This window comes from Rhinolophus sinicus, chromosome 6 (genome assembly GCF_057876585.1).
Source record: "Rhinolophus sinicus isolate RSI-liver-muscle chromosome 6, RSI-T2T, whole genome shotgun sequence".
Lineage (NCBI taxonomy): Eukaryota > Metazoa > Chordata > Mammalia > Chiroptera > Rhinolophidae > Rhinolophus > Rhinolophus sinicus.
Genome location: NC_142506.1, coordinates 12568443 through 12589128, shown reverse-complemented (window position 1 = coordinate 12589128; position 20686 = coordinate 12568443). Strand labels below are relative to the sequence as shown.

At 40.2% G+C, this 20686-nt stretch overlaps 1 protein-coding gene and 1 long non-coding RNA gene across 8 annotated transcripts in view; one reads left to right on the top strand and one right to left on the bottom strand.

The window, feature by feature from the left end:
• The window catches only part of TBC1D31 (TBC1 domain family member 31), a 65696-nt gene that overhangs the window by 7416 nt on the left and 37594 nt on the right, over window positions 1-20686 (top strand). For 2 of the 5 annotated variants that reach the window (XM_019717830.3, XM_019717680.3), the window contains exons 2-4: window positions 10510-10656; window positions 14338-14453; window positions 17170-17348. In XM_019717830.3, the coding sequence (XP_019573389.3) occupies window positions 10510-10656; window positions 14338-14453; window positions 17170-17348 (442 nt within the window). Of the gene's footprint in view, window positions 1-6562; window positions 6784-6961; window positions 7100-10509; window positions 10657-14337; window positions 14454-17169; window positions 17349-20686 lie in introns of those variants that run through there. The other 3 variants (XM_019717755.3, XM_019717915.3, XM_074316851.2) reach the window with 3 other exon arrangements.
• Window positions 13662-20686, bottom strand: part of LOC141567895 (uncharacterized) — a 48113-nt gene continuing 41088 nt past the window's right edge. For 2 of the 3 annotated variants that reach the window (XR_012490875.2, XR_012490874.2), the window contains exons 3-4: window positions 19044-19105; window positions 17297-17493 (exon numbers count right to left, since the gene is read on the bottom strand). This is a non-coding gene — a long non-coding RNA (uncharacterized LOC141567895). Of the gene's footprint in view, window positions 14155-17296; window positions 17494-19043; window positions 19106-20686 lie in introns of those variants that run through there. The other variant, XR_016021506.1, reaches the window with a different exon arrangement.

The window sequence follows — 20686 nt, the reverse complement described above, 5'->3', positions numbered from 1 at the left end:
AGTCAGAGGTGGCTCTAGACGGTCCTTGCTTCTCAGGACAGCTTTGGACATGATAGAAGCCAGGAATTCCATACTTTCCTCCTCTCCTGGCCACATGGAAGAGCTGTAAAGACTGAAAACTTGTAGCCACTGCCCATTCTGCCGTGCAGTTAGGAGCTTCACCTTCTGGTCTCCTCCTTCCTCTAGTCTGGAGGAGGCCTTTTAGAAATCCTCGTCTATGTCAGCAGTTTCTCATTGTGTGTGGCATCAAGTTCAACATCTCATTTCCCCTCTTCTTTGACACTGTCGCCATGTCAGCTGCAGGTGCCGAATCCTTTTGATTATACATGAAACACTCTCCTCGGTTGCCTTCATGTATGTTTTATGAGAGCACCTTGGTGTGACTATTTATTTAAGTGACTTGGAGCCCATCCCTTTGGATTTTCTTTTTCTGTGCTGACTCACATTAAACGGGTTGGGGGAGGTGCACTGTCATAATTCACCTGTAATGGCTTCTGCCTCCTAACGCCCTCCTCACAAGGCCAAACAGCCCAGTCTTCCAGGAAATGCAAAACATTGCCTGGCTTTGCATCAGCTAGCAGCCTGAAACACGTCTCTGTTTTACTGATGAAACAGAACGCTTTCCTTTGCAATGTCAGCTTTCCTACACAAGATGTCAACACACCCTGGTCATCGAACTGTTGCCTGTTTGGACCCCTTCCATGGTGACTGATTTGGTCAATCCTTTACCACTTTTTGTCTCAAATGGAACAACAGCTCGCACCCTCTTTCTGCCTCAAGTCTCAAATTTGTTTTAGAGATCTTTCCACTGCAGTCAGAGGGAGAGTCTAGAAACCACAAGTTTCCCTAGGACCTTTAAGAATAAGATACGAACTCCTTAGAGTGGCAGACCAGGTCCTTTATATTCTGACTTTTACATATGTCTTACTCTGATTCTCCTGTCAGTCACCCATATAGTCATAATAATTATTATTATTGAGGTTTTCTAGGTGCTAAGCCCTTTACATACATAACGATTCCTTGTGCATCCTGTGCTTTAACTGCACTGAGCACTAGTTTCTAGAAGTTTCTATGTTGTTTCACAACCCCCCGCCTTCCTGCAGATGCTGTTTCCTTCCCTCACTTCTTCTACGCCTTGTAACCCCTGTTCATCCTTCTAGATTCAGCTCATGTATCACCACCTCCTGAAGCCTTCCGTGACCTTTTTTCTTCCAATTCTATCTAATTGAGAAATAAAAGGCAACGTTTCAGCTCAAGTAACCAGAGTACAGAAAGAACGGAAGGCCAGATGAGCTTCTGGGACAATTAGAAAAAGGGACATAAATGCTGCCAGAATGTTCTCTTATCATCACTGTTTCCCCTCCTTTTCAACCCTCCACCCCGCTTTTTCTGAGTTTCAGCTACCTTCTCTCAGACCAGCCATCACCACAAAGTTGGAGCTACTGCTTCTGGCAGCCCCAGTCTTTGCCACCAGAGAGGGACTGAGACTTGCTCTCCTTGGTCTCACACTTAAAAATCCCAGGAAAGAGCTCTGATGGGCTCAGCTGAATCAAGCCCCACCCCGAGTCAATGATATGACCAGTGAGGGATGGGCTAGAAGCATTTCCGTTAAACAGCTGTAAGAAGGCAGTATTTTTCAGAGTGGCGGTGGAAGGGGTGTACCAGTGCTGGGCAGGCAAAACTATCCATGTGTATAGTCTATAGTCCTTCCATACCCTCCCCCAACCCCACTTTCTCTGTGCTTTAATTTTTTTAAGTGTTCTCAGTATTTTTGTTTACTAACACTCCTTTAAATGTGCAAATAAACTCTCTTTCCAAGGGGATGGAACAGAATATTGCTATAAAGTTTCCCAGAGATTTTTAACCCAGGCTAGCTATAAATTGTTTTCTGGTCCAGGCAAGGGGTCCTTGAGAAGAATTACAGAACCACACCAATCTGGTGCATGAAAGGCAGAGAAGCAGAGGAGAGGCAGAGTGAGATAATGGAGACTTAGGTCTACATTTCAGTCTTGGCTTGATAACTGTATGAGTATGGCCTTAGACAAGTGAAATAACCACTCCAACCCTTAGTTTCCTCATTTGTAGAACGGGGACACAATTACTCTGTTAGTCAGGATGGGCTACTTTATGTAGCAGTAACAAATGGCCTCCAAAACTCATTCTTTCTTTTGTGTAGAAAGCTTTCAACTCATCCTTCCAGGCCTAGATCAAATGTCACCCAATATTTTGCTGTTCAGCAAGTATTTTAAATGTCCTTCCCTTCCAAACACACTTTAGGTTTTGTATATTGCATAATTGGTCCCCATTCTCTACTCATCCCTGGGTCCATGCCTTCCACGGAAGTTTTGAATGCTGTCCCACTAGGAGCAGAATATAATTCTCTGCCCCTGGGCTCAGCCATGTCATTTACTGTGGCCAACAGGAGGTGAAAGTGATGGTGTGCCAGCTCAAGCCCAGGGGCATTGCGTGGCCGCTTGTTCACTTGCGCCATGGCTATTTCTGTGAGAACATGCCTTGGTTAGTCCGAAGGAGGATAAAAGACACTTGGAACATAGTTGAGTCGTCCCAATTGCCCTGATAAAGTCAGTCTATACACTGATGGCCAGCTGACCTCCAGACATATGAGTGAGTCCAGCCAAGACCAGTGGTGCTGCCTGGCTGATTGCAGATGCCTGAGCAATAAATGCTTCTTGCTGAATGTCACAGAGATTTGGTGGTTGCTTTTTCACAGAATTATTGCAGCTGTAGATAACTAGTACGATTGCATTTCTTGGCCCCTTGTGTTGGATGGAGCCATAGTTCTGGTAGTGAGTTGGGAATAAAAGTAATAGTGACATTTCTTGGCGGGAGCATTTAATTGTTGATGTGAGACCCTCTAGAACTCTCTTTTCCCATGACACAGCAACCAAAAACTTTTGAAATGGTAGCTGCTCCACTAGTCTGGGTCCCCTAGACACTAAGATGAGCTGAACACCCAGCCATAAGGAGATTTCTTAAGCCATTGAGATTTTGGAGTTGTTATTGTGGCATAATTTCATCTAACCTGACTGAATGAAGTGGGAAAGGGCATTTTAAGAAGTTTGCTAAAGGTTATTCAGTACTTTCTACTTAGTGCTCTTTGAGAGGTTGCAGTGAATATATAATTGTATTTTCAGTTGTTTTCGGTTATTGTGCTAGTTTAATTTGCTTACTAATCCCTTAACCAGCATAGGGGTTTTTTGTTTGTTTGTTGTTTTTGGACATTATAGAGCTGGTTGCCAAGGAATTAGGAAATAGTAGAGCTGCCCTTCTTTGACTTCCAAATATCAGGATTTTTTTTCCAAACAGAAAGTGTGTTCAGATATTGAGCAATCCAAATGCCCACTAAATTCCCTCTAACAAAATAGACAAAGTGGCAGTACTCCTGCTCTCTCCAGATTGTATATTGTCACAGCAAAAAGAAGGCATTCTTCAATGGTGAAAGTGGGATAGGTGAGAGGGCAAGGAGAAAGGACTTTGCAAAGCAAAACCCAGAATCCCTTAGACACACACGTCTTTCCATTCCTCTGAGAATGTATTTCAAGCACATACAAGGAAGGAAGCAAGGGAAGAAATCTTTGTGACCTTGACTTAGGTACAGATTTCTTAGATATGACGCCCAAAACACAATCTATAAAAGAGAACATTGATAGGTTGGTCTTCATCAACATTAATATCTTCTACTCACTGAAAGACACTGTTAAGAGACTAAAAATCAAGCCACAGACTGGCAAATAATCACAAAAGACGCTGAACACCATTTGTCCTTCCAGAAATGGAAATTAAAATCACCATGCGGTTACCACAACATTCCTAGAATGGCTATAATTACAAAGACTCATCATGGATGTGGAGTACCTGGAACTCTCTTACACTGTTGGTGGGGATGTAAATTGGCTCAACTATTTTGAAAACGTTTGACAGCTTCTTAAAAAGTTAAACCTACACCTACCACATGGCCCAGCTGTTCCACTTCTAAGAATTTTCCTAAGAGAAATTAAAACATATGTTCATACCAAGACTTGTACAGGAATGTTCATAACAGCTTTCTTTGTAAGAGCTCAAAACTGGAAGTAACCCTAATGCTCATCAACAGGTGACTAGATAAACTAATTGTACTGTATCAATACCATGGACTATTACTCAGCAATAAAAACATGGAAATACTGATACATCCATGGCTACTCTATGTATGAGAGTCCAAACATAGCTGACTCTCAAAATAACTATGCCAAGTGAAAGAAGCCAGACCAAATTAAAGAGTACATAGTTCAAGACCCATTTATATAAATTTCTAGAAAATATTAACTAATCTAAGAGGCAGAATACAGGTCAGTGGTTGCCTATGGACTAGGTGGGATTGAGAGAGAAACAGATCGCAAAGATACCGGAGGAAATTTTTGAGGGTGATAGATATGTTCATTTTCTTGATTATGATGATGGTTTCACAGGGGTATACTTATGTCAAAACTTAAATAACACTTTAAATATGTGCAGTTTATTGAGTGTCAATTACACCTCAATAAAACTGAAAACATATATGTACAGGATGCATCAGTTATTGACTAATGATTTAGGAAGGAACTAGCAAATAGTCTACCAACTTGGGTTATGAAAATTGGGAGATTATAAGGAGTAGAAGTTTGGCAGCCACAGATGCACGTCTCTTCAGTTGCCAAGCTGACCTTCAGATTTGGCCCAACTAAATCCAAAAATAAGTGCAAAGTGGGCGTCCCGAGGACCTGTAATACGGAAGCATCCTTACCATGTACATGAACTTGAACAGGATGGTCCATGCGCTGTGACAGCTCATATAAGCTCAGCTGCAGGCAGGTTAAATCGGAGTAGTTAAGGAAATCATTCAGCAGATTTGTCTCTGCTACTGACAAAACTATTTGGTTACCTGTGTGGGATAAAAAAGTGAGGAATAACCTGTGTCTCAATTTAGGCCTCCATGAGTTTAACACCCTAAGTTTCCTAAATAACAATGCAAACATTCATATACATCGTTCATTACCATCTCAAATCCGATTAATAAAAATGAGGAATGTGGTTGTCTCTTCTGCAATAGGTTATTAAAAGTTGTCTGGTCTCTCAGAGCCACCCCTTGGTACCAATATTAAAAGTTATAAAATCTGCATTGGTAAATTTTTGTGAGAGTTTTGCTTTTCTGATAGAGTTAAAGCATTTCAAATATCAGAGCCATATAATTTTTTAAAAAGTTATCTTCTGTTGTAGAAAAACATGGGGACCAAGAATGAAAAGACTAAAGATCTAATTCTGTGTATACTACTAACATAATTTTCTTGTCTGCAAAATGGGGATAATAGACGTCCCTACCTGTAATGGGTTGAATGGTGGGCTCCCAAAATATATATCCACGTCCTAATCCCCAGAACCTATGAATGTTACTTTATTTGGAAAAGGGGCTTTGCAGGTATAATTAAGTTAGGGATCCTGAAATGAGGAGATCATCCTGGATTATCCAGGTGGGCCCTAAATCCAGCGACAGACAAGCAAAGGAAGATTTGAGACAGAAGAGGAAAAAAAGATGATGGGAAGATGGAGGAAGAGGTCAGTGTGATGTGGTCACAAGTTAAGGAAGCCAGCAACCATCAGAAGCTGGAAAGGAAAGGAATGGAATCTCCCCTAGGGCCTCTGGAAGGAGCGACCCTGCCAGCACCTTGATTTCAGACTCTGGCCTTCTTTACTGTGAAAGAATAAATTTCTGTCATCTTAGTCACTAAATTTATTGTAACTTATTAACTTCATTCTCAGGAAACCAATACACTCCCTCCTAGAGCTCTAAACATGAGAATAATAGTACTAACGACCTTGTAAGTTTGCTATGAGGTATTAAATAAATTAAGTGAGTTAATATTTTCAAAAGCACTTAAAAGAGTGCTCGATGCCTAGTAAGCACTATATAAATGTTAAGTAAATTTTACACACACACACACACACACACACACACACAAATCTACCTCTGATGTCAATGCAACTGGTTATTGATGACATTGCTTTTCTGGTCCGTGACTGATGTACTGGACACTATAATGATGGAGCCTCTTGTTAGATTACCGAATTGAAAAGGAATCATGACGATGGTGAAAAGGACAAGAAAAGTGGACTCTATAAAGTTTCTTTTGAGTCCGAATATTCTCTGACAAGAGACCCTTCAATTCTCAATGTATTTGGGTACTTGCTTCTCTATTAGTTGTCTCTACAACCCCTTAATCCCTAAACTCAATGTAAAACAAACTGTAGGGACCACAGGAGAATACCACTTTTACTGCCTCCAATGGGAGCCTAAAACCCCGCGAGGGCCCCGGAATGCAGAATTCCCGAGCCTATTCCTCGCGCCCCCTTTCCACCTGCAGAAAACTACGATTCCCAGAAGGCTTGGGGTCCCAGGGAGCGGCCTACAGAAGGGGGAGGAGTCTAAGGTCGTTGGCCGATTCCATCGTCCAAAGCGGGAGGGGTTGCCTGAGCGGAGTTTAGGAGGAAACCGCCTTCCGATTGGTTGTAAATACAAAGGTGGGCGTGGTGCGTGCGGTTGGTACTGTCGGCAGGGCATCCTAGCGACGGTGGCTGGCGCTCAAATTTCCCGGGCCGGGAACGTGTATCTGCCCGGAAGTCGCTGGGACGGTTGTCAGCAGGCGGGTGGCGGCTGCGAGTGGGCTTCGACATGCAGAGCACAGACTTAGGCAACAAGGAGAGCGGCAAGATGTGGCACCGCAAGCCATCCCCGGCCACTCGGGACGGGTAAAGGCCGCGGCGGGAGGGCGCGGGCTGTAGAGAGGGATGGAAGCCGGTGAGGGGCGGGCCCGCGTCTTTGGAGAGGCGCTCGAGGTGCTATTGGAGACGATCGCAGGAAGGGGTACAGAGGGCCGGGTGGAGATCCAGGTCCTGGCTCTGATGCCACAGGTCCTTGGAAACGCAGGTAACCCGAGTCTCGGTGCGCTCCGATGCCACGATCCTCAAAGACCCCTTCCCAGTCCTGGGGGGCAGGGTCTGACCAGGATTCGCGTGGAGCAGGAGGCAGGTGGTCCTCAGAAATAAGTGAGAATTTGCGCTTCTGGTGAGTTCCGGGACTCTGCCCCCTTAATAATTACTACAGCATCCCTATAGTACTCCTGGCACATAGTAGGTGCTCAGGAAATACCGGTTAACTATTGCAGCTGGAAAAGAACTCAAGAGAAGGAACGGATGAGGGGGAAGGAGAACAGGCACTTCCACCCCTTTCAAATGCTGCAGTTTATCCATCCTTAAATCGTGGGACGTATTCAGGCAAGCATGCATTCATCTGGGATGTGCCAAGCTTCTAAGCACGGGGGAACAGTAATGGAACAAAACAAACTTTTGGTTCCCTGGAGTTTCCATATTAGCGTGTATAGGGCGGGGTAAGCAGGATTTACACTTTACAGTGCAGGACGGCTTAGATAGGCCAACGCTGCTGCTGCTGCTTTTTCTTATAGACTTGGTTTTAAGGACAGGTTCAGGTTTACAGCAAAATTGAGCTTAAGTTACGTAGATTTCCCATATACCCCCTGCCCTCACACATGCATAGCCTCCCCATTATCATCCCCCACCAGAAGGGTACGTTTGTTGCAACTAATGAACCTACATTGACATTGACACATCATTATCACCCAAAGTCCACAGTTTACATTAGGATTCACTCTTGATGTTGTTCATTCTATGGATCTGGACAAATACATAACAATAATGTATCCACCACAACAGTACCATACAAAGTAGTTTCACTGACCTATAAATCCTCCCTCCCCAACCCTTTTTTCATTCTGTTCCCAGATACCTGTCCTGTTCAAGGTTCAGCCTCTATGTGAATTTAATGAAAGCCTTTGCCCCAGAGTGGTGCCATCTTGGTTCCAGTTGCTGCACACAGATTGATCTTATTGCTTCCAATTGCCTAGGATTTTGTGGACTTTGCTGCATCACTTGAGTTCATGTTCTAATGTGTTTCTTGTTACGGTAATTTTTCTGTTGATCTGTGTTTGCTCCTCAATAAATCGACAGATTTTTAAGTGCCAACTATGCATGCCCAAAGCATGGTGCTAGTCTCTCTGCTAGCACCTTGTTTGGTTACTGGTTGTTGTCAGTCCCCTAACAGTGCTGCTGTCCCATCAACTCCACTGAATAAAATTTTTGTCTAGAGTTGCGATTCTTTGATAGGGATTTTTCTTTTCACATTTGGAGTTTATATAACTACCACCCGACTTCCGATGTTCTGTAAATAGTCTAAACGTTATGGCCAACCCACAATAACTCTCTTTCTTGCAGTTATAAAATATCTAGATATGCATGCAAGATTCCAGAAATGAAAGAAACAAGTTTTTGTGCACATGTCCTTACTTGCTCTTTCATTAAGACGTATCTTTCTTTTTGTGTGTTAAAACCCATCGTTATGATGTTGGGAAAGCAAGGAGCACTGACTGTGGAGTCAGATAGACTTTAGTTGAAATAAATGTCCATTTACTAGCTCTGTAACCTTGGGCAAATCAGTCCCTAAGACTGTAAGTGAAGATAACCACACCTCCCAGACAGGGTTGCCATAGGGTGTTAGGAAGACTTTAAAATACTGTCTCATGCATCCTGGGGTCCAGTAAATATTTGATGTTTTTATTATGTTTAAGGATGGAGGAACTCTGTCAGGCAACCTGTGAACAATTGAAAGACAATTCTAAAATAAATACGTGTGTGATTTACATGAAAAATCAGAGGGGCAGAATGTGGCTATTGTTATTACATCTAGATAGTAGGGTTATAATCAATTTTATTTGTATATTAATGGTTTTCTGTATGTTCCATATTTTCAACAATGATCATATAAATTTGTAATCATAATACATAATAAATGTTACCCAAAAAAGACTGGAGGGAAAAGTTGATTGGTCTGCCTCATTACCAGGGAACATTTTTATGTTATTACTTGTCATTTCAGTGAATTTATTCCTCCTCTCTCACCTTTGGGGACGTCAAAAACAAAACAAAACAAAAAAAACCAGAGCTGGACAGTAGTTAAAGTGGTAAAAACAGATTTTATTCAGGACTATCGCAGTAGGTAAAAGGAGCTGAAATTAAACTCAGTTCAGTGTAGAACTGGGCTTAATTTCGAATACAGCCTGGGCAAGTGGGAATTTATAGCCAGAGAGGAGGGTGGGTGTCAGTGAAAGGAACAGTATTAAGAGGAAACATCTGGGGTAAGGGAGTTCTGGCTAAACCAACCTAACAGGATTCTTGCCGAAGACAGGCCAGTGTGATGACCTAAGAGATGAGCATGAGCAACGTGATCACATATAGAAGATAATCAAGTATTGAGAGCAGGGGATTCTGGTTAAACTGACAGAGCAGGGTTCTTGCTAAAATTAGATTTTATAAGGAATGGGGCCTAGGAGAGGTGCAGGAGCCTGACTAAAGTTTGGTCAAGCAATGAATCTTTGTCAGGTACTAGATAAAAATGAGCATTATAAGAATTTCGCCGTTTCACCCAATGAGTTGGAAAAGCCTTGTTTAGATAAACCGAAGAAAATGTGTAATATACTTAATTAAATTTAGTATTTTTTAATGAAGTGATAATGAGGAAGATGGATGTTTTTCATATTCAAATTAAAAAATTCACAAAAAGTCAATTAAGATAAAAATTTTCATGATTTGAAAACTATTATTACAATAAAGAATGGGGTTATTCTGGTCTTCGTGACCCAAATATACACACCTATATTATTTTAAGGAGTTAGTTATTTTGTGCTGCAAGTTTTATAGCACCCTTTTTTCAGCAGATACATGATCTTCAAAAAACACAAAAAAATCAGTCGCTTTAGACAAATACAGCTGAAAATAAAACTTATGTACACTTTCACTTTGGAACACTATCACAGAAACAAAATCTCATTAGAATATGTTAAAATTGGGAGATTTAATTGAAATTTTCCTGATCGATGGTAGCTGTGATTTGTATCAAACTCAGTACTTCACACTAATTACATCGTTGTGTAATTGTGTGTGGCTATTGCTTCATGTAACAATTTAACAACTACTCAATCAGAAGTACATTCTCTTATATCCTATTGTATATCACTTGGTCACAGCTTATAAATCTGTTCATATATATGTATATTTCTTTAATGTCTGTATCACTAAACTGAAAGCTCCTTGCGGGCAGGACCCATGTCCATCAATTACTCTTGGTTCCTGGCTTGTTCAGTGTCTGACACATAGTAAGTTTTCAGATATTTGACAAATAAATGAACAGTAGCTACTTTGATAATGAAAAACTTTCTGAACTGTTTTCAGAAATTGTAGGATTGCTTCTAGGAGAGAAGAAAGAGCAGCAGCAGTAGGGGAGGGAAGAAAGGGTAGGCAAAATAATTCCAAAATTAGGGAAGTATACTGTAAAAGCCGTAGTTTGTATAATAACAAGTAATGCCTGACGGAATTTAATGTGTTTGTTTGTTTTGTTTTTTATAGAATTATAGTGAATATCATTCACACCACTTCCGATTATCTTCCCAAAGTTTTGCGATTTTTGAATGTGGCTTTTGATAGCTCAGGTGATTGTTTAATTGCTGGGGACCATCAAGGAAATATCTATGTTTTTGACTTGTCTGGGAACAGGTGAGTGATACTTTTAATACTTAACCTTATTTAATGGTATTAATTCACTCACTGACTATTTTAGTCCCTGCTACTATTCATAGCAAGGTTTAAGTTCTTACTATATTTCAGGTACCTTGTAAAAACTGTCATAAGTGCTGATGGAAGAAAGTGGGAAAGGATAAAAAGATAATATGGTTAGAGTTTTTTAGAGAATGAAAGTTCTGGTTTTAACAGTATCTCTAGTAGCTTGTTTTTCCTTAAATTAAAAAAAATATATTATTGCTAGTTTATCAGTTAATGTCTGGTACTTCAGTGGGCAATTTGGAAAGAACACAGTTTCTTTATACGATATTGTCAGAGTATACTAGATCTAGGAATCTTAAAGTACTGATGCTCATGCTTCTTCGCCTTCTCCTCTTCCTTTGCTGAACAATTTAGTACAAAAGCGATCAAGTGAGACCGATCAGGTAGGCACCTGTGCAGTGGGGTTAGGTGGGAGAGACCTGTGTCCACCCAGCCAGAAAGTCAGAAGGGGTCTGCAGGGGGAGGGACGGAGCGACCATGGGAAAGATGGGGCTTTGATCAAATGAGTAAATATATTGAAGATAGTGGGAGCCGGGTTCCTGTTAGAAAGGGGAGTTATAGATACAGAAAGGGAGAAAACTAGAATGAACCCTGTGGTACCAGATTGCAGTTGGATGTATCTGTGTGAACTTCTGGTTTTGCGTGTGCATAGACCGCCATAGAAATAAGTAGAGATATGTGTATAAGAGAGTGAAAGAATTATATATATACATATTTCCTAGCTTTGTCCAGTCACAGGACCTGGGAGCAGCAATACCCAGTGCCTGGTTCTTTTCTAAATACCACTCTCCACTAAAAGGAATCAGGGATTCTTGCAGAAATGGCCACTTTCAGGATGGAGGCAGGGAAAGCACACGATGAGCTGTAAACATTTTGTGGCCAGAAAGAAGGAATTGTTCAAAGAATGATGAGGATGTTTCCCAAGGACATAAAAGTCAGCTTGGAGGTGCTCCCTCTGGCTACACTGGAGACAATTTGAGTATCAGAATAAATAATGATAATAATGGGTCATATCCATTGAATAAAACAGAAACCCATGCTGCAATCAACAAACAGTTTAATGAGAGCGAATATTTGCGTGGTCACAAAGTACCTCCCCACAAAATACGTATTAATTACAGAAGAAGAAAGAGTAATTTTACAGCGAAGAAGCTGGGCCAACACCACCTTATCCAATGACTATAGTTAAAGTCACCAGTAGTGGGACAAATCAGAACTTCTGTGCCTCCTGATAAGATGCAGTGGAAAGCCCACGGTGTCATTTCTGTGATATTCTTGCCAAGGACATGTAATCTGAATCTAAACAGTGGAATCGTCAGACAAAGCTAATTTAAGGGCATTGTATAACAAAGCTGGCCTGTAATCTTCCAAAGAGTCAAGGTCATGAAAGTTATGGGAAGACGGAAGAACTATTCCCGGCTGAGGGAGGCTAGACACATGACAAGTAAAGGCATGAATCTAGACTGATCCTTTTGCTGTAAAGGACATTCTTGGGATAACTGGCACAATTGAATGGGCTGTGAGGCTTAGATGGTGGTAATATATAAATGTAATTTTCTGATTTTGATGGTTGTATTGTTACTGTCGAGGAGAATTCCGTTGTTTGTAGGGAGCGTGATCTTGGTAGCTTATTCTCAAAAAGTTCAGGAAAAAAAGAGGTCATGTGTGACTTATTTATCTGTTTAACTAGGTAGAAATCTGTTAATCGTGTTTCTGTCTTTACCAAAAAAGTAACGATCACAATTCTCCCACCCTTTACTTTTGCCTGACCTACCCTGCCAGTTCCCAAACTGAAATCAACACAACTCTCTTCCTTGCTGTCACTGCTAAATGAAATAAAAATAATTGTTGATTTACAGAATAATGAACTTCAACATTAATGGTGCTTCATTTGCTTATCTATTGCTCACTTACTTCTCTGGTTCTCGAGTATTCCCAACCTTTGCCAGTTTCCTTGTCTCCTTGTGTTTGTTCACCCCTGCTCTTCCTCTGACTGCCTCGCCTCCTAATTCATGAGAAAATAAACACCTTCAAGCTTCTCTTCCTCCCCAACCACCACTTCAAATACATCTGTAAGTTCAGCCTTCCATACCTCTTTCCCACTTTATCGTAAAAATCGGTGATCCTGCCTTCTCGTGCTAATCTGTCTTTTATAGCCAAACCCCCTCCTCACCCTCCTTTGCACCCCCAGGACTTTGCGCCATGCGTGTTCCTCTCTTTTATTTTGTCCACTGTCCTCTACAACTATTGACAGCTGAGCGGAGAGGAGTAAGTAGAGACTTGAAGTCAGGCCCATCTGATTCTAAAATCCACTATACTGGACTTCCTCAAAACCTTCGTTTTTGCCTAATCCAATGGTCGCTTCAATTCTCACTTTATTAAATACTTTTGTCTTTCCCTCCTCCCTGAAATTTTTTTCTTCTGCTTCAAGGTACAATGTTTTCCGGGTTTTCTACCTCTCCGATGATTTTTTCCCTTGTTTTGCTGACTCTTCTTCCAGTGTGTACCCCTGTATGGTTGTGTTACTGTAGCATCTGGCCTTGGCCTGCTTCCTTCCACATTCCAGGTATTCGCTTTGATCGTCTCATCACCACAACCACGGGCTTCATTCGGCTGCCATGCAGCTACTGTAGGCTCGGATCTGCTCCTCCTGCCTACTGGCTGGCTTCCAGAGTGGCTGTCCAGGGTGGTAGCCACCAGCTGTGTGTAGCTCTCGGGCCCTTGAACGGTGGCTAGTCCAAGTTAAGATGTATTGTTAGCATAAAATATACACTGGGTTTTGAGACTTAGTGTGGAAAAAAAAGAATGTAAAATATCTCATTAATTTTTTAATTCGATGTTGAAATGGTAATCTTTTAGATACATATTGAATTAAAGTAAAATATGTTATTAAGATTAATTTGACCCTTCTCTTTTTACTTTTTAAATGTGGCTTCTAGAACATTTTAAATCATACAGATGGCCTGCATTGTATTTGTTTTGGACAGCACAACTCTCAGTGTTTTGCAAGGGCCTCAAACTCAACATGTTTAAAATCAGACTTATTATTTCCTACCCCCAAACTTGTTCCTCTTTTGCCCAAGCTTGAAAACGTAATTGTTTTTGTAAATTAAACTCTTAGCTCTGTGCTAAGCACTTAATGTATGTCACTACATTGAATCATCCTATAGTTAATCATACAACAACCTTGGGGCATGTCTTACCTCCAGCTTACACGTGAGAAATGCCTGCTTTCTCCCTCTTCACCCCATGTTAGATGCACCTCTGACATCTGTCCTGTTTGTCCTTTCCACTGTATACCCAGAACTCTAGGGAGATTCTCTAGCGTAGCTTTCTCAATGATCTCTTCTTGTCCCTCTGTCCATTTGCCATTGCTGCCAGAATCCTCTTCCTGAAAGACATGTCTGATGATCGTTCTGCTGGCTTCCCACTCTGTGTAAGTAAAAGCGAAACTCCTTTACATGGCACGTAGCACTCTTCTTCGTCTATTTTTGGCCTGTCAAAATGGGAGCTCATTTTTCTGGGTTTCTTTGTCTTCATCTCTAAGGACGCCTCCGACATAACGTTTTGGCTGTTGGGAGAATTTCTGGTACTAACGCGATGATCTCTTAATAGGTTTAATCTTGTTCAGCGAACAGCACAAGCTTGCACAGCCCTGGCCTTTAATCTTCGTAGGAAGTCTGAATTCCTTGTGGCATTAGCTGATTATTCTATTAAATGTTTCGATACAGGTAAGAAGCCTTCCTATTTCTCTTTCAAAGCAGAGTAAAATATAGACTGAAATATTGCAAGGAGTTTGCCAATCTGTACAGTCTGAGGGAACAGTCCTCACAGGCCACCCCTCACTTCGGACATGAGCCATAAGTTCAGGGGTCCCAGGACTGTCCTCACATCAGATCAGCTGGCTACAGATTCCGGGTTCTCCACAACTACCCTCAGGTTTGATAATTCACCAGGATAACTCACAAAACTCAGGAAAGCACTATGCTTATGATTATAGTTTTCATATAGCAAAAGGATGCAAACTAGAACCAGCCAAAGAAGAGGCGCGTGGGGCGGGATATGGGAGGCTTCCATTGTCCTCAGAGATATGTCCTCCTCCCAGCATCGATGTGTGGCTGTCCACACTGAGTATCGCCCAGCCAACACATTCCCCCAAGCCTGGTGTCCAGGGTTTCTATGGAGGCTCCGTGATGGAGGCGTGATTGCCCGTGTGGTTGAACTCACTTTCTAGCCCTCCTCTCTGTCAGGTTGGGCTGATATCATGTGGCCCACTTCTAATCACTCCCATGGTTGGTCTTTCTGGTACGGCCAGCCCCCACTCGGAGGTTCTCTCCTTACCTAAACCATCTGCTGTTGTCTGAGGGACCTGCCTCGAATAACAGAGACCCTCCTTTCACTGGGAAAATTCCTAGAGAGAACTGAGAGTTCTGGAAGCTGAACCTCTTATTTAGAAAAAAGCTATCTCAACTGTGTTGTTTTTTTCTTGTTATTAAAGTAATCAATACGTTATCATATTTAGAAAGCGATATAAACAATAATAGCAATAATAATAATAGTGATAGCTAACAGTGTTTACTCTGCCAAGTATTGTTCCATGACTTTATACATATTAATTTTAATTATCATGATAACCCTGGAGATGGATGCTGTTATTATCCCCATTTTGCAGATGAGGAAACTGAGTCATAGAAGTAAGTTGACCAAGATCGCACAGCTTATAAACAGTGGAGCCAGGATTCCTGATCTGCTGGTCTAGCTGCAGGGTCCCTGCTCTTAATCACTACTGCGCTCTCTCTGGCAAGTGAAAGAAAAAGCATTCATCCTTCAGGGATAGCCACAGACGCAGTGTTTTTATAACAGGGACCTATCTTTCCGGTCTGTTTTCTATGCATGTATCTTCTTCATAGTAGTCTAACAAATACACGGTCATCCTATCACTTTCTTCACTGCCAAGTCCATCAATGGATTCCATTAATAACTCTTGACCCCGCTATTGCACACTACTGAGGCTTCTGTCTCCAAGGTCATGAGTAACCTCTGATTGTTTAAGTCTTCTTTATACTTTCATCCTACTTCTCAGTAGCATTTAACACTTTGGGTCACTTTAAGAGTCTTAGTTTTCATACTGTTTTCTGTCTTTTGGTTCTGCTCCCACCTTTCTGACTGCTTCTTAGTAGTCTCTCCCGGCTAATTTTAGTGGTTCCTGGACTTCTGGATTTTTGACCCAATTAAAAGGAAAAAGTAGAAGAACCCATTTTACTATTTGTCATTAGAGGGGGAAAAAACCCAATATAACTTCATTACATAAAACAAGGGATTTTTTTTTAACATAAAGAAACTTAGAAGGATATAATACTAGATTAAAAAGTAGTTCTATAAATTTAGCATTATGAAAAATTCATTACACTATCCTTATTTTTCTCATTTCACTGAAGACCAGTGAAAAATTGATTATTAACTAATGTCAGACTTTAGGCTGGTGTTTAGAAACCATTGCTCTCTCCCTGAGGGTTTATCTGTTCCTCTGTTTTTGGCCTACTTTGTATCCTAATGTTTCCCAGATTTACATCTTGCTTTCTGACTCTTCCTCAGTTCCATCTTTCTGGAGGAAAAAATTTCTGATCATAATATTAAAGCATGCCTACCATAGAAAACTGGGAAACACAAAAACGTAAAGAGAAAATAAAAATCACTTATGGTTTTCCTACCCAGTGACAATTATCATGAATGGTTTTTAGTATTTTTCCTACCAGACCGTTTTCTCTGCTTGTATGTTACACGCACGCACGCACCTCAGAATCAATTTTAAAAATCAATTTCATTATCTCTTCTTCCCACACTGCTAACTGTTCCTCCTTGTGTATTTCTTATGTCAGTTAATAGTATCACTATCTGTTCATATAACTAACCCAGAACCACTGGACTCTTAACTCCTGTTTATCTCAGTACATGCATTTGATCACCAAGCCTTTTGATTTTCTCCATCATCGCTCTTGAATTTGTTCCTTTCTCCATTGCCACATCCTTAGTTTAGATCCTCCTTATCTCCTTCCTGGATTATTACAGCAACAAATACACTAGTCATCTTTTCTCATCTCTTCCCTTTTTCCAATACATCCACCATATACTTTAAAAATGGTCTTCCTAAAACACAGACCAGATGTGGAACTCTCTACTGTGAAACTATACGTCACAAGAGAAAGCCCAAGCTCCCTAGCACCACCCTTAAGGCTGTTCTTAAACCCTTTTTTGGCCTTACCTGCTCATACCTCCATGGTACACATGTCACTAACGTGTCCCATAATGCACTTCATTAACTAGCCACAGGCTTCCATTTTTGTAGATGTTAATGGAGGTGCCTCATAACACCTGGCCATCAGTTGAATTAACTCTTGCGTGATATATAGTGTTTTACCCGTATAACTATTTCACTTTTTACCACAGTCACCAAGGAGCTAATTAGCTGGATGAGAGGCCATGAATCATCAGTATTTTCGATCTCTGTGCATGCATCAGGGAGATATGCCATCACTACTTCTTCTGATACAGCACAGCTTTGGGACTTGGATACCTTTCAGAGAAAAAGAAAGCTGAATATTCTCCAGTCTGTGGGCATACAAAAGGTCAGTGGCGGGGCCATCTTAGTCTGTTGTGTTTCTCGGGCTAGTTTCGTGGTCAGCAGGATGTGTAGATGACGTTGGAGCCAGGATGCCCTTTGTCCCACTTACCTGCGATCTCCTAACTTAGCCGCAAGCAAAGTAACGTGGCCTGAAGAGTTGAAGATGGTGCCTGTGGTTACAATTTATAACTTACTGAGTTTTGTTTTTCAACTGTTAGTATAGTGTGTAACTTCAACTTTAGCAACTTGATAGGTTTTATTTAGCTGATTGGTTTTCAGATTTTAACCCCCCAACATTTTGTTAACGAGAGCTTCAAGCATGCAGCAGATTTGTAAGAATTTCCTGTGAGAACATGTATAGCCACCATCTAGATTCTACCATTAGCACTTCCTGTTCTAGACTTTCCTTTATGTTACTATACTAAATTATGGATCTAGCCATCTTTCTCTCCCTCTGTTCATTAATTTCTTTTTTTTTTTTTTTGTATTTTAAAGTAAATTGCAGATATTAGTATACTTGTCCATGTTGCCCATAAATACTTAAACTTGCATTTAATTGACTCGGGTTCAGTATTTGTTGATGTAAAATTTATATATAATGAAATGCACAAATCTTAAGTATTCATTTGTCAAGTTTTGACAAACACGTACACCTTTGTAACCTGTGCACGCCTACTGTCTTTACCATCATCCCAGAAAGTTGCATCATGTCCCTTCCCAGGTAGGCACTACTGTGATGCTTTTCCACCAGGATTAGTCTTGTCTGTTCTAAAATTTCACATAAATAGAGCTAGTCAATAATGGTATGTGTAAAGCTATTTTCATTGAGCATAATGTTTTTTATTTTTATCCATGTTGTATGTATTGGTAGTTTGTTCCTTCTTATTACTAATGAGTATGCTATTGTATACGTGTCACTTTAAAAAAAATCCATTTCTTTTGCCTTTAAGGTTTAATTTATTTTTCTATTTGATTAGCTAAATACTGTTTTCAGGGTTGTCTGAGTCTCCTGTATGATTAATTATTTTGCTTCAGGTTATATGATACATGCAGTATTGCTTTTAATTTCTTGGTTATTAGCATGAGCAGCTAGCAGTACATGTCAACCAAAAATTTATTTTGTAGTCTCCATGGAAATCTCAGAGTTCTTTAGTTTGCCTGTTATAATTTTAAAAAGATTAAAAAAAGATAAAAGATATAGCCTGATCATTCATCAGAGATTTAGGCCAAATGTCTTAGTAGGTTGTTTCTTCTTTAATTGCTTTAGTTCTTAAATTGAATTTTAAATTCTAAAGAAGAGAGCACTGGGAGTTGAACCCACAATGGAAACAGTTACGAAACAAGGACACAGAAACCATCTGTTCTTTTTACCATAAAGTTAAAATGAATATGCACTGGCTAGTTGCCAATTTTAACCTTGCTTGGACATGTAGACATTTTAGTTTGAAAAGTAGGACTCACATGTTAGTGATAGAATGAAATTAAGTGTAGAAAATGTCTGTCTAATATGCAGTATGTATATAAGTATATTGTTCTAAAATAATAAAACAGCATAGTTTATAAGTTACCAGCAACTTTTTCTCAAAAGACCAGCTAGTAAATGTTTTTGGTTTTGCAGGCCAGAAATGAAATTGAGGATATTATGTGTCTACTTATATCACCATCTAAAATGAAATAATTTGAAAATATAAAAACTCACCTTAGCTCCTGTGCAATACAAAAACTGGAGGTGATTTAGATGGTTGCCACTCCTGGCTTATTCTGTTGGAAATAGGAGATAATTGTAAATTAATCTTAAAGCAAAACTTTTGCTCTTATCAAGTTTTTACTAAACCTAAATTTTTATTCTAGGTTCTGATTCTATATTTTAAACAGAACTTTTATAATTTTTTTTTTTTTTGATGATGCATGGTGACAGATGATATGATGGGTCTCATTTTATGGTGGCTCTTTTAATCTAAAACAGTCTCCCAACATTTTTTTTCCGTAACATTAATATTTTTTTTTTTTTTTTTTTTTTGAGAGAGAGAGACGAGGCTGCTTATCTTGAAAAATGCCCCACATTCTGGATTTGTCTTAACTATTTCATCACTATGTCATATAATTCCTTCTCTCACCTATATTTGTTGTAAACTAGGAAGTATAAAGGCTTGAGTAAATTCATGTTAAACATTTTTGACAAGCTATTTACTGTATGTGTAAAATGGAAATAGTAATAAGACCTCATGGCTGGTTTCAGGATTGACTGATAATTTGAAGGCACTCAGCAGAATGCTTGTTATATAGTAAGTGCTTGGTAAAAGTGAGCTGCAGCTGCTGCGATTTCTACTGTTGTTGTCTATTATTGTTATATATTTAGCTCTGTTATGGGATTGATTCACTCAGTGCAATTAGATATCTTCTTAAAGAGCCATAATGTAACTGTTTTTTTAACTACATTAAACATATGCACAATTCCTTATTAGTAATTCAAAAACCCAAAACTTTTTAAATAAGTCACTTGGGCAAAATCTGATGTTACCTGAATTCATTTAGCTCAAAGCCTGAACTGAATTGACATGAGCTGAAATATGAATATGTTTGAGTACGGGGTATATCACTCCAGGTCACCTAGGGGTTCCACATAATACTGCAGAATATGTATCATATTACCTTTCTCAAATCGGAAATAATTCTGAATTCTGGAGGACACCTGGTCCCAAGGGTTCCAGATAAAGAACTGTGGCCCTTTGATTTCAAAAGGTTTTTAAAGAACCTAGCACTCCAACATCTTCCCACTGATTTTGTACCTAGCAATAGCAGTTATTAATACTAATAGTAATAGAGACCAGTTGTTGAGTACTTACTACGAGATCTGACAATTAAGTTCACGAACTCATCCTAGAAAAAGTGCTACATACCTCATTGCTGAATATCACTATGGTCACCTTGAAAGTACTCCGCTTGAGAAGCTATGCACCCATGCCAGTGCCTAGTCCGCCCTTCAAAGCAATTTTGGAACTCTCTTTCTGGAATGGCCATCAGAGCTATCGTCATATTGCCCTTCATGTCCTGAATGTCATCAACATGTCTTCCTTTCAATATTTCCTTTATCTTCAGGTAAAGAAAGAAGTCAGTGGGGGCCAGATCAGGTGAGTAGGGAGGGTGTTCCAATACAGTTATTTGCTTACTGGCTAAAAACTCCCTCACAGACAGTGCCGTGTGAGCTGGTGCATTGTCGTGATGCAAGAGCCATGAATTGTTGGCAAAAAGTTCATTTTGTCTAACTTTCTTGCAGCCTTTTCAGCACTTGCAAATAGTAAACTTGGTTAACTGTGTCCAGTTTGTACAAATTCCTAATGA